The 12,948-nt window shown below is 46.6% G+C and overlaps 1 protein-coding gene across 3 annotated transcripts in view; it reads right to left on the bottom strand.

The window, feature by feature from the left end:
* The window catches only part of BLM (BLM RecQ like helicase), a 36,545-nt gene extending 25,290 nt beyond the window's left edge, over positions 1-11,255 (bottom strand). The window contains exons 1-6 of one of the 3 annotated variants that reach the window (XM_075896783.1): positions 11,100-11,255; positions 8,289-8,387; positions 6,970-7,703; positions 5,202-5,400; positions 3,976-4,088; positions 2,054-2,186 (exon numbers count right to left, since the gene is read on the bottom strand). In XM_075896783.1, the coding sequence (XP_075752898.1) occupies positions 2,054-2,186; positions 3,976-4,088; positions 5,202-5,400; positions 6,970-7,703; positions 8,289-8,386 (1,277 nt within the window). In that variant the 5' untranslated portion in view covers position 8,387; positions 11,100-11,255. Of the gene's footprint in view, positions 1-2,053; positions 2,187-3,975; positions 4,089-5,201; positions 5,401-6,969; positions 7,704-8,288; positions 8,388-8,979; positions 9,375-11,099 lie in introns of those variants that run through there. The other 2 variants (XM_075896781.1, XM_075896782.1) reach the window with 2 other exon arrangements.
* Between the last annotated feature and the right edge of the window lie 1,693 nt (positions 11,256-12,948).

The following is a 12,948-nucleotide window of genomic DNA, read 5'->3' as shown; positions in this document are numbered from 1 at the left end:
ACCAAAACATTGGTCCTGACAAGTGACGCTTATGAGCAGCTTTGTTCTGTTAAAGGGCGCGACAGGAGGCTTCCATGTCCATATTTTGCTCTACTGAGTGTTTACGGTTTGCAAAACCAACCATATAAAACGAAAAGTGTGCAATGACTAGCTTCTAGAACAGGGGTGAGGAAACTAAGGCTTGCCTGAGTCTGGCCCCTGAGGCTCGGGACTCCCCCTCAGCACTGGGGAGCCTGCGCTGGCACTCCAGCACCCCCGCTGTTCCCCCTGTGGAGCAGGAGCACACAAAATCTATTAACTTGGACCTGACTGATTTTTGTGCGAGTCAGCAGCACCTGACCCAAATAAGGTTCCCCATCCCTGCTCTAGAACTACCCCTTCCCTCTCCAGATTCCTAGACAGTCAGAATTACTGGTCGGAGAGAGGATGAAATGAAAACAAGTTCTTAATTGCATGGCCTCTCTCACTTTCCAAGTTAATTTGCAATTCTATATTACTTGGCGGGGGGGGGGGGGGAAATCTGTTAAGTATCTTTCTGAACCACATAACTGAGTTTGAAATTTGCAACAATGGCTGAGCAGAGACAAACATTAGATCCATACCCGATGAGAATATAACAATACCCGGAGAAAAAGTGGAAGTACAACAAATTATATAATCCCTGGATATTTTTAAGAAATCACTCTTTACAAATGAAAAAAATTTATTTCTGCCTAAGACATAATTTTTGTTACTATCTTATTTTTTTCTGCTTCTGTTTTGTTTCCTGCCAGTATCAAGTTAAAGACCAAAAGCATTCCATCTGTATTTTTTCTTACTGTGAATTATGTAAAAAGCTTTTTTTGATTCTCAAAATAGGATGACAGTTTTGTGAATATTGTTTAACATTCTGACATTGAACCAAGAGAATCTTTATCAAATTGAGTTAGCTGACTAAATTATGCCCCAATTCACAAATACGTTTAATTTTACTGTGTAACCCACTTGAAGTCAAGGGACTAAAAATATGCTTAAAGTTAAACATGCACATTTGCTATACCGGTGCCCTGGAGATTATGAGATTAAAGTATTGAGATCTGCATAGTTATCAGATATTATAAGGAAAAGGAAAAAGTATACAAGAAGTGTTGATACTTGATTTTTTTAATTTTTAAAGTTATCTTTGTTATAAGTATTATTTACTAAATAAATGATAAATTCAAAGAAAAAACTTTCTATTAAAAATAATTAAATGTCCTAGTAAAATAATTAACATCTTTGGATTTGCTATTGGCATTCCACTGAAGTAATGCTATAAATTGATAATCCTCAAACACAGTTGGAGGGAAAAATTGTTTTAATAGCTTAGCACTATAAGCCTCATTTTGAAGAAAATGAAAATAATATGCTTGAGCTACATTATTTTCCCTGACTATGTCTTAAAGACTTAAAAGTTTAGGATTGTTTACCTTACGAAAATAAAAAGGGTCGTGATAAAAGTATATAAAATGATGAATGATTTAGAGAAAGTAGACTGGTAGCTTGTATGGTATCTCGTAACAAGAAAAAAATTGGAAACTTTAATAAAATGAATACTTTTCACACAATGCATATTTAAACTATAGAACTCATTACCACAGCAAGATCAAAAAGGGATTAGACAATTATAGAAAAACTAGTATATCCAGAGGTCATAATATTAAACTTCATATTTCAGGACTTAAGTCAATCTCTAACTATTAGTAACCCAGCATTATTAGACCTAATGCAGAGGGCAAGAAATCCCATTTCTGCCTACTGCAGGATTCTTTTGCTGAAGTGTCTGGTACTAGGCAGCATCAGAGAAAAGCTAATGAACTAGATGGACCTCAAGTTTAATTCAGTCTGGCAGTTTCTGTTCTTAGATCTCTAATTATTCTATCTAAAAAAGTTAACATTTCTACACAATTAAAAAGATCTTTTCCTTTATACAGGAATATTAACTTGTGCAAAAATATTGGCTACCACTTTGCCAGGTAAGATTCTGGTGCACACAAAAATGCACAAGTACTACAATCTCCTAATTAAAACACACCTGAGATTTCTCTTTTGAAGAAGATCATTCCCGCAAGACAATGTCTTAAGTTCATGTACTGGAATAGAATCCACTACTTTACAGATGTCCTCCATCACAATGAAGAGATGCTGTTTCAAACTTAAGAATTCATCTGCAAAGTAATATAATATATATTTCATAAGTTTTACTTATGTGATGTCAATATTTCCCAAAAAATGACAAAGAAAAATGCAGTATGCATAAAGTTTAAATTGCTTATTTGGTATATTTTCAAGTTATGTAATTATTAGCAATCAAAAGACTATGCATGTAACACTAAGTTTTAAGCTATATATACGTAAGCCACATGCCTACTGGGAGTGGTTCACCATTCCACGTAGCGGCACTTAGACCACGTAGAGTGAGCGATAAGAATGAGAGCACTCTACAGCCTTAGCTTAGAGCCAACTGGCTTTTAGCTCAAGCTATAGAGGCTCATACACTAAGCTCCAAAGGTTCCCAGGTGGGGTTCTGCATGTCGGCAGTTACATATACTCATACTTTTGTGTTTGTCTCGGGCACTTGTACAACTGTTTATTGTCTTAGCTTGTTTAGCTATGTACAAAGTAGTTTATTATTACAAAACTTCTAAATTTTACATCACAGGGTTCTCCTTAAAAAATTAAATGCAAAAATCTACCTTAGTAAAACATTAAATTGTAGTCCTACTCTGCAAAGTGACCAAAAGCCATTGCAAAAGTCTATGTTTATTGTCTCTCTGATGTGCAGATCACATCTGCCAGCTCTGTACACTGGTCTTGGGTTCTGGCACTACACTGTAAATTGCCATTAGAAATAAGATTCTGAAAACCAAATTCCACCCGCAGTCACACTTGTGGGACTTGTTAGTAAAAGCACAGGTGAACCCAGGGCACAATTTGGTCCCTAAGTTGAAAGTTGGCTGACCGTTTTGTTGGTGATGCACAAGAAAAAAAAAATATGATCAAGCTCTGTCTCCTGGAGTCTGGCTTCCAGAATTGTACTGTGAACTCACTCACAATGCACATGTGTTTTAATCATGTTAACTTTATAACTTCATATACAACTATACAAAATATGTAAAGCTTGGGAGAATTTGTATTACTGTAAGTCATAACTTTTTATATGCCTAGACTGTCTGTTTAAATTTGCAGTCAATGTTGCATCAATGGTAAAACCTTACCTTCAATCCCAAGAATTGCAAAATTTACAAATGTTAATTGAGCTCAGCCCCCCTTATAAAATGAGTAAGTAACATCCCCATATTTAAAAAATAATTCTGAGTGCTTGGTTTCCCCATTTTAAGTGGAAAAATGTTCTAGAGTGATCACTAATTTTAGGAACTCAGGCCAGGTCTACACTAGACCCAGAAGTTCGGCTTAAGGTACACAACTCCAGCTACATAAATAACGTTGCTGGAGTCAGCACACCTTAAGCCAGGCTTGGTGCCCTCTTCACAGTGGGAGGTCGACGGGAGCACTTCCCTTGTTCCTTGTGACTGTGAGGGGTACCAACACAGACCGGAGACACCCTCGGCATTCAATTTAGTGGATCTTAATTACACCTGCTAAATCGAACACCAGAAGATCAATCTCTGGTGCAAAAGTATAAACGTGGACTCAGTTTGACACCTTGTGGATGTTCATCACTTCAGAAAATGAGGCACAAGGGATCCAGAGCACCCGGGAACTGACTACCAGAATCACTGGACTCTTAAGACTAAGTGATGTGCCCAAGGTTACATGAGAAGTCAATGGCAGAATCAGGAACAGAACTCCAAAAATCCTGGCTCCCAGGCCTGTATCACTAGCAAATGCTCACTCTGTAGCATAGTCAATGAAGAACATGAAAACAAAAGGAGTTGCACACCCTTCAATATACATCTGATGCATACATTTTTCAGCTGAAGTATTTTTTTATACCTGCATGCTCTATACTGGTTCCACTGGTAGGCTGCTTTGCAAAGCTTTTTCCAGGTTTCGACAGACTGCTATCAATCAGTTTTCCATCTGCATCAGGTTCTTTGAAAATATTACTAACATTAAAATGAAAAGTCATTAAAACTCATACCAATAAACCAAATTATTTTTATTAGAAATTAAATTTTCTGGCTCAAGAGGACCATTTTATGTACTATGTATATCAGAGGTGGGGAACCAAAGGCCTGGGGGCTGGATGCGGCCCCCATCTTGCCTGGATCCAGCCCCCAAGGCTCAGGGCTCCTTCCCAGCATTAGGAAGCCTGCACTGGCGCTCAGCCTGCCCATGGCCCTACAGTGGGGGCTGAAGCATCTGCAAGCCTGGGCCCTTCTAGGTTCTGGAGTGAGAGGCGAATGTGGGGAATGTCTTTCTCCTCCTCAATCAGGGGCCACGCGTCAATGACTTTTTGTTTTGTTTCTCACTTGTGTGTGGTCCCCAACTGACTTTTCTGTGGGTCAGCAGCCCCAACCCAAACAAGGTTCCCCACCCCCAATGTATATTATACAAAACTACCTGGCTCTCAAAAAGAAGTGAAAAGCAAATAAATAATTGAGTATGTCTGCCTTCCACCCACCCAGTTCACAAACAGAGCCCTTGACATTTGCTTGGCTAGAATGGAAATGGTGTTTCCTGTAAAGCTACAACACTCTGAGCATAGCAGACAATTGCATTTCATGATATTCATTATTGCCAATTTGTGCATTGCCATTACAGGTTGAACCTCTCTAGTCTGGCACCGTTGGGACCTGATGGGTGCTAGACCAGAGAATTTGAGGGACCATGGGAGGTCAATATTGTCTAGCAGCATTACCAACACTACCACGGCTTAGTGGGCTCTTAGAAGACATTTGTGGTAAATTAGAGCTATATCACATCACAGAACACTGAGCGCCAGGACTGGGGGCTATAAACAAACTTTATGGGATGGCGGGAAACTTGGCCACATGCATAAGTGGACATCCGGCTAACTAACATCATGCTGGATCACGGATGTTGCTGGACTAGAGAGTTTCAATATGTAGGTCCCATACCTATCATTCACCCAGTCAATTCAACCAGTAATTTTTTAACAAGTAACGATTGTAGAACTAGTCTCCTTTTTTAACCTGTTTAAACCATCCTGGTGATAAATATTTGCGGTAGTGAATTTTACTTTACCTAATATTTACCTAATATTTTTTACAGAAGATGAGGAGGAAAGCACTTCTTCCTCTGGAGAGGGTGGAATGAAATCGAGGTGATCATCCTCCTCATTTCCAGTGTCATCAGGAGTCTCATCCCATCCTTTAGACAGTTCCTTTGCTGAATGGCTATTCTTATCACTCTCTCTTAGTTTTTGTTTGCTATTACACTGTATTTTACTGAGAACTAAAACAAACAAAAATAGAGATATTGGGAATGAGTATAATCTTGTCTTCATTTTGGAAATAACCAAAGATGCAACTGAAAGAAAGGATTCTATACATTTCAAATGGAGTTCGATATTTATTAAGTAAAATTCTCAACTTTAATAAATGGCACGGACCCTATTCCCACATCAATGTTCTGGCACACAGAAAACCAAATCCCTCCAAAATACTTTTAAATAGGTGACTTACTGGGGAATTTCAAACGAGAAAAATTGTATTTCTTCAAACACAAAGTCCATAAAATACATCTTGCATATTTTTATTACTACAAGTATCTTCTCAAGAACTGAACTTCAAAGCATTACGCAGTAGCTCCAGCTTCTATCGCTGAAGTGGAAAACTCACCTTATAAAAAGATGCCATTTCCATAGCATGGATTAGGTAGTCTAGATTTTTACAGTTTATGTATTCTTCCCACATTTGTAGTGTAAGGCAGAAGTTCCCAAAGGGTGCAGCACACAAGATTATCAAAGGATGCAAAGACCTAATGGAGGTGCACTGAAGGGCCAGGGTCAGCAGGCGACTCGATCCTGAATGTAAGTGGGTGTAAGAGCCAGGTTGATGCTCCACTGTCACAGCTCATCAGTTACCTTCCTCTTCTGGGGAAATACCAGGGAGCAGGGAGTGTGGAAAGTTGAACTATTGACTCCTTCCTGCCAGCAAGCGCCCCTGCTAGCCCCAACCCTTTAGTACAGTTCCAGGACACAGAACTTTGTCCTCTGCTTGAAATAGCCTGCACAAGGGAAGCTGATGGAGTTGTGCTCAAAGGACAGGGGTCAGCAGGGAACTCTGTATGGTAGGGGTCCAGTACTCAATGGCTGCACCTGTCTGGGCCCTACAGGCAAGGAGCTGGGGTTTCTCCCCCAGTCATGGCAACTCCATGTGCAACAGCCCTGAGCAGCCTTACTAAGCAGCTGCAGCTTAGAGGGAACTTTAGGCCCTACCAAATTCACGACCATGAAAAATCCATTATGGACCATGAAATCTAGTTTTTTGTGTGCTTTTACCAAACATTTTATCAGGGGAAGCCAGTGTTTCTAAAATTAAGCTGGGCACTGAAAGCAGGGCATGCCAAGCCTCCTCTCTGCCAAAATCCCCCCGGGGTCTAGGAGCCCCCCATGTGCCAGCATTACCCCCCCGCCCGAGGCAGGCCAGAGGCTGCTCTGCATGTGCCAGAGCTGGGGGTGGCTCCCCCCCAAGCCAGTTGCTGCTCCTCTCCCTGATCCAGAGCCAGCTGCTCACCCCTGCCGACTCCAGCCCTGAGGAAGCTGGTAACCCACTTCCCTACCCTCAGCTGGTGCTCTAGCCCTGGGGAGTCTGGAGGCAGCCTCCCAGCTGCTCCTGGGGCAGGACTTGTACCCATAACCTGAGGTTCTGGAGTCTGATGCCTTATCCATTAGGCCACTAGAGCACCCATGCCACACCAAGACTTCTCAAGTCTTCCAGTGTATTCTCAAATGTTCTCTGAGACAAATGGCATGACAGACACCTCTCCTTTTATACTAGTATAGATTACAAAATGCATTACCTGTATGAGTTTCTTCTTTTTTGCCCCTTACAATAGTTTCTGTGGACAACTTCTCCCCATGAAGATCTTCACCTAAAAGTCTTTTACGATCATCAGGATCTGAAACATCAACACAAATCAAAGATTTGTTTGATAGAGCTAGCTGTTTGTCATTCAGTGATTTTTCCCCGTTCTCAGAAGAACAAGATTTTGACAGTCGTGACTCAATGTTCACTATCCTGGATGCCTTAGATGATCTAACTGTACAGGAATTGGATATCTGAAGAGTCTTGCTGGATTTTACAATCTGATTTTGGGGGGATAAAACCAATGGTTTTGAGTTGTTCTTTTGCTTTATAGATGTATCAAAGTCGTCTATGTCATCCCAGTCATCTTCTATAGTAATAACAGAGTCATTTGTACAATTGTGCTCGGCTTTCCGGGAAGCAGAATCACATGGGTTCTTGCTTACATTATCTTCCTTTCTAGGAGGTAAATTATTTGAAACTCGCTGGGAACATTCCAAAGAATTTAACGATATCCAGTTTGGACAAAGTTGTTGTATTTCCGGACGTTTTGATGTTTTCTCAAAGAAGTCATTGATTTTTATCTGATTATCCTTCAAGGTTGGCAAAGATGCAACCGATTTTGTCTGAGAAATATTAACATCCTTCTCCTTCAATGCAGAACTCTTTGTTAAACAGTCTATGGATACAGCATTACCTGGAGCAGTTTTCTTTTTGAAAGTGAAACATCTGCAAAATAAAATGTGTTTTTTCAGACGTTTTAACATTGTAACATGCACTTTTTTGTAAAAAAAAAACAACAGAAATACAGTTATATTTCTAACATCACAATCACTACACACATACCAAATATCAAAATTGGGGTATAAAATCCCAGTTAAAAAGTTAACTAGTTAAACAGAATGTTAAACATTTCATTTAACCCATTAACTGGGATTCTGCGGGTAGGAGGCTGCTCCAGTCCAGCCAGGCCACCAGTTAACAGGTTACCAGTAAGCATCACATAGTAAGGCTGCCTCCTGGCCCCCCCCACAGGGACTACAGAATAGTCAAGTAACCAATAAGAATTCATGAGGTTAATTGACTATTCAATTAATCAATGTTTAACATCCCTAGTATAAAGCTTATTTATAAGTTTTATACTGCAGAGCCCACAGTGTGTGTAACCATATAACCGCCATGATTTTTTAGCGGTTACACAGTTACATTTTTTACATGAGTTTTTACATCCCTAACAAGAATCCAAACTAAGTGTTGACAACCATGCACTTTTGTTACTTTTGATAATGACCAGCAAGCTAGGCTGATACTTACACTGGTTTGTGTTTTGGAAGAGTTAGTTTATTGTGAGTTCCTTTTGCTGAATGAAGCTCTAGCTGCTGCTGGAGGTTGTTCTGTGGAAGAGCAGCCATACTTAAAAAAAACAAAAACAAAACAAAAAAAAGCTTATTTAAGGTACTGTATTAAAATATCAATGGCCTCAGTGGGTTCAAACTAAAAAGGCTTTTAGAAATTTTGCCACCTGTAAGCTATTTTTGTGGAAGTGTGACATACTGGGCACTAATGATTGCAAGTGTGGACAGTAAGGTTGCTAACAATCTTTGTCAGGTTGTATATGTTGCTCCCCTAACAAGAGCACAAAATTCATTGTATCACCACCATAACTGGAAATGTTAAATGACTCAAGTAAGAAAGCTCTTCATCTTAAAAAAAATAAATAGATAGCATGCATAATAATAACCAATTTGCAACACTCACTATATTGTTAAATTCAAAAAAGAAAAAAAATAGATCTTTTCATGAAAGTTCAGGTATTAACATTTCTTAAAATTAGGTTCTACAGACTAGTTAAGCCAAATCTCAATATTGGAAAAGATTCTTGTCAGTGATCTGTTTTAAAATAAGAATTCATAAAATACATGTATGCTAATTGAAGAGTAAGCCAAGATCTATGAATGAAAGGACATTTGAGTTTGTTAAACTGCAAAGTGCTATGAAATCTTACCCGATGAAAGGTGCTAGGTAAATGTAAGTGATTACACAGCACATTTCCAATTCAAGATGTTACTAGTGAATGACTAATAAAGCAAAGATGTCATCATGCCAAGTTGATATGGCTTTGACATTTATCAAATGTGGTTCTCATAAGAGCATCAATCCCTACAGGGTGTAGGAGAAGCTTAACATTACACGCAGGGTTTTCATTTTAGTGTATTTAAAGGTACGTGGATTGTTAATCTGGCTTGGAAAGGCATATGCAGAAAGGCCAGTTTAATGCCCCCTTGCAGAGGTGGGGAGGGGGCACAGCCAAGAAGCTGGTGGACTTCATGGCTCCTACCCTGAAGAGGGTTCAGAGACATGACGGGGGCAGCATTGTTGCCTTTGTTTTTAGGGGGTAACCCCCCCCAGCTTTCCCTCCCCCAGTCCCCTCTGCACTTCTCTCCCCGAACCCCTCAGGCTCCCAGCCCTCCCCCCCCCGCACTCCCAGCTCTCCTCACCCCGCACCCCCCTCAGGCTTCCCCCCCTCCCAGCCCCCCAGCTCTCCTCACCCCCTATCCCCCTCAGGCTTCCCCCCCCCCAGCCCCCCAGCTCTCCTCACCCCGCACCCCCCTCAGGCTTCCCCCCCTCCCAGCCCCCCAGCTCTCCTCACCCCCCATCCCCCTCAGGCTTCCCCCCCCACTCCCAGCCCCCCAGCTCTACTCACCCCCTATCCCCCTCAGGCTCCTCCCCCCACTCCCAGCCCCCCAGCTCTCCTCACCCCCTATCCCCCTCAGGCTTCCCCCCCCACTCCCAGCTCCCCAGCTCTCCACACCCCCCATCCCCCTCAGGCTTCCCCCCCACTCCCAACCCCCCAGCTCTCCTCGCCCCCTATCCCCCTCAGGCTTCCCCCCCCACTCCCAGCCCCCCAGCTCTCCTCACCCCCCATCCCCCTCAGGCTTCCCCCCCCCACTCCCAGCCCCCCAGCTCTCCTCACCCCCCATCCCCCTCAGGCTTCCCCCCCACTCCCAACCCCCCAGCTCTCCTCGCCCCCTATCCCCTTCAGGCTTCCCCCCCCACTCCCAGCCCCCCAGCTCTCCTCGCCCCCCACCCCCCTCAGGTTCCCCCCCCACTCCTAACCCCCCAGCTCTCCTCGCCCCCCACCCCCCTCAGGCTCCTCCCCCCACTCCCAACCCCCCAGCTCTCCTCACCCCCCATCCCCCTCAGGCTTCCCCCCCTCCCAGCCCCCCAGCTCTCCTCGCCCCCCATCCCCCTCAGGCTCCTCCCCCCACTCCCAACCCCCCAGCTCTCCTCGCCCCCCATCCCCCTCAGGCTCCTCCCCCCACTCCCAACCCCCCAGCTCTCCTCGCCCCCCACCCCCCTCAGGTTCCCCCCCCACTCCTAACCCCCCAGCTCTCCTCACGCCCCCCACCCCCCTCAGGCTTCCCCCCCCCACTCCTAACCCCCCAGCTCTCCTCGCCCCCCATCCCCCTCAGGCTCCTCCCCCCACTCCCAACCCCCCAGCTCTCCTCACCCCGCATCCCCCTCAGGCTCCTCCCCCCACTCCCAACCCCCCAGCTCTCCTCACCCCCTATCCCCCTCAGACTCCCCCCCCCACTCCCAGCCCCCCAGCTCTCCTCGCCCCCCACCCCCCTCAGACTCCCCCCCCCACTCCCAGCCCCCCAGCTCTCCTCGCCCCCCATCCCCCTCAGGCTCCTCCCCCCACTCCCAACCCCCCAGCTCTCCTCGCCCCCTATCCCCCTCAGGCTCCTCCCCCCACTCCCAACCCCCCAGCTCTCCTCGCCCCCTATCCCCCTCAGGCTCCTCCCCCCAGCTCTCCTCGCCCCCCACCCCCCTCAGACTCCCCCCCCCACTCCCAACCCCCCAGCTCTCCTCACCCCGCATCCCCCTCAGGCTCCTCCCCCCACTCCCAACCCCCCAGCTCTCCTCGCCCCCCACCCCCCTCAGGCTCCTCCCCCACTCCCAGCCCTCCAGCTCTCCTCACCCCCCCCCTCAGGCTTCCCCCCCCCCACTCCCAACCCCCCAGCTCTCCTCGCCCCCCACCCCCCTCAGACTCCCCCCCCCCACTCCCAGCCCCCCAGCTCTCCTCGCCCCCAGGGGGACCCTGCCCGGCCCCGCCGCCCTCACCTGGCCCCGCCGCGCGGCCCGGGCCGGCCCCTTTCTAGGCCCCGCGCGCCTCACTCCAGCCGCATTTGGCGCCAACCCGCCCCTCCGGCGAGCGGCTTCCCCATTGGCTGCAGGGCTCGGGGGCGTGACGACAGAACATGTCCGCCCGCGCACCGCCGAGCTCGACCGGCAGAGGGTTAGCCCGTGCTGGTCGGGCGATTCCATTCCAGGGCGGGGGAAGCATATCTTTGGGCCCTTCCATTCTGTATTGGAGGGGTGGAGTTTGGGGGTTAATTTCAACACTGGGACTGTAGGTGCCAGCGCCGACTCGGGGCGCATCCATTCGGCATCTGGCCGTGGGGGGAGCCGGTCTGGATCGCTCCATTCTGCAGCCGGGGCGGGGAGTGTTTAAGAGCACTCCATTCTTCAGCTGGTGGGGGATGGGGAGGGCTCTGGACCACATCATAAGAGCAGCCAGACTGGGTCAGACCAAGGGTCCATCCAGCCCAGGGTCCTGTCTGCCCAGTGGCCAGTGCCAGGTGCCCCAGAGGGAGGGAACACAACAGGGAATCCTCACGTGATCCCTCCCCTGTCACCCACCTCCAGACCAACCAGGGCCAGGGACACCATCCCTGCCCATCCTGGCTAATAGCCATTGATGGACCCAACCTCCATGACTCTATCTAGCTCTTTCTTCAACCCTGTTAAAGTCCTGGTCTTCACAACTTCCTCTGGCGAGGAGTTCCACAGGTTGATTGTGCCCTTGCATGAAGAAGTACTTCCTTTTGTTTGTTTTAAAGCTGCTGCCTATTCATTTCATTTGGTGACCCCCTAGTTCTTATATTGTGGGAACAAGTAAATAACTTTTCCGTATTCACTTTTTCCACACCAGTCATGATTTTAGAGACCTCTATCATATCCCCCCTTAGTCTCCTCTTTTCTAAGCTGAAAAGTCCCAGTCTTTTCAATCTCTCTTCGTATGGGAATCGTTCCAAACCCCTAACCATTTTTGTTGCCCTTTTCTGAATCCAATGCCAATATAGCTTTTTTGAGATGAGGCGACCACATCTGTACGCAGTATTCAAGATGTGGGTGGACCATGGATTTATCTAGACGCAATAAGATATTCTCTGCCTTATTCTCTATCCCTTTTTTAATGATTCCTAACATTCTGTTTGCTTTTTTGACGGCTGCTGCACATTGAGTGGATGTTTTCAAAGAACTATCCACAATGACTCCAGGATTCTCTCATAAGAACATAAGAATTGCCGTACTGGGTCAGACCAAAGGTCCAACTAGCCCAGTAGTCAGTCTGCCGACAGTGGCCAGCACCAGGTACCCCAGAGGGGGTGGACCAAAGACAATGACTCTAGGGGGACTCTAGGCCAGTCCTGAAGGCAGGCCCACCAACAGGGGCCTGGGGAAGGGCAAAAGGGGCAACTGTTCCAGGCCCAGGGCTTCTGGGGGCTGCTGCTGAGCCTTGGGCAGTCCTGAAGGGCTGGTGGAAGGAGGCTAACCTCCCGCCCCCCCCCCCTTCCTATCAGTGCCCCGCCCCTTCCAGGAGCACAGAGCCCTCCCCCCTTTGCCTAGGGGCCTGTCAATTCTGTCAGCCCCCTACTTAGGGTTGCCAGGTATTTGCACCGTCTGTCCGGTAGAAAAATTCAGAAAATACCAGACACGTGCAACGTGCAACGTCCGGTATTTTCTGAATTCCCGGCTGGGTGCCGGACGGAACCCTGGCGGGGGCGGGGGAACAACTGGGAGGCGGGGCCACAATTGGTGCTAAGAGCCTCTGGTCGCGTGCAAAAGCCGGGGGGGGCCGCGACTCTCAACCACTCCCCCCGCCCAGCTTCTGTGCACAACCAGAGGC

The sequence above is a fragment of the Pelodiscus sinensis genome, chromosome 14, assembly GCF_049634645.1.
Source record: "Pelodiscus sinensis isolate JC-2024 chromosome 14, ASM4963464v1, whole genome shotgun sequence".
Lineage (NCBI taxonomy): Eukaryota > Metazoa > Chordata > Testudines > Trionychidae > Pelodiscus > Pelodiscus sinensis.
The sequence above is the reverse complement of the archived record's forward strand: the minus strand, read 5'-3'. Positions and strand labels throughout refer to the sequence as shown.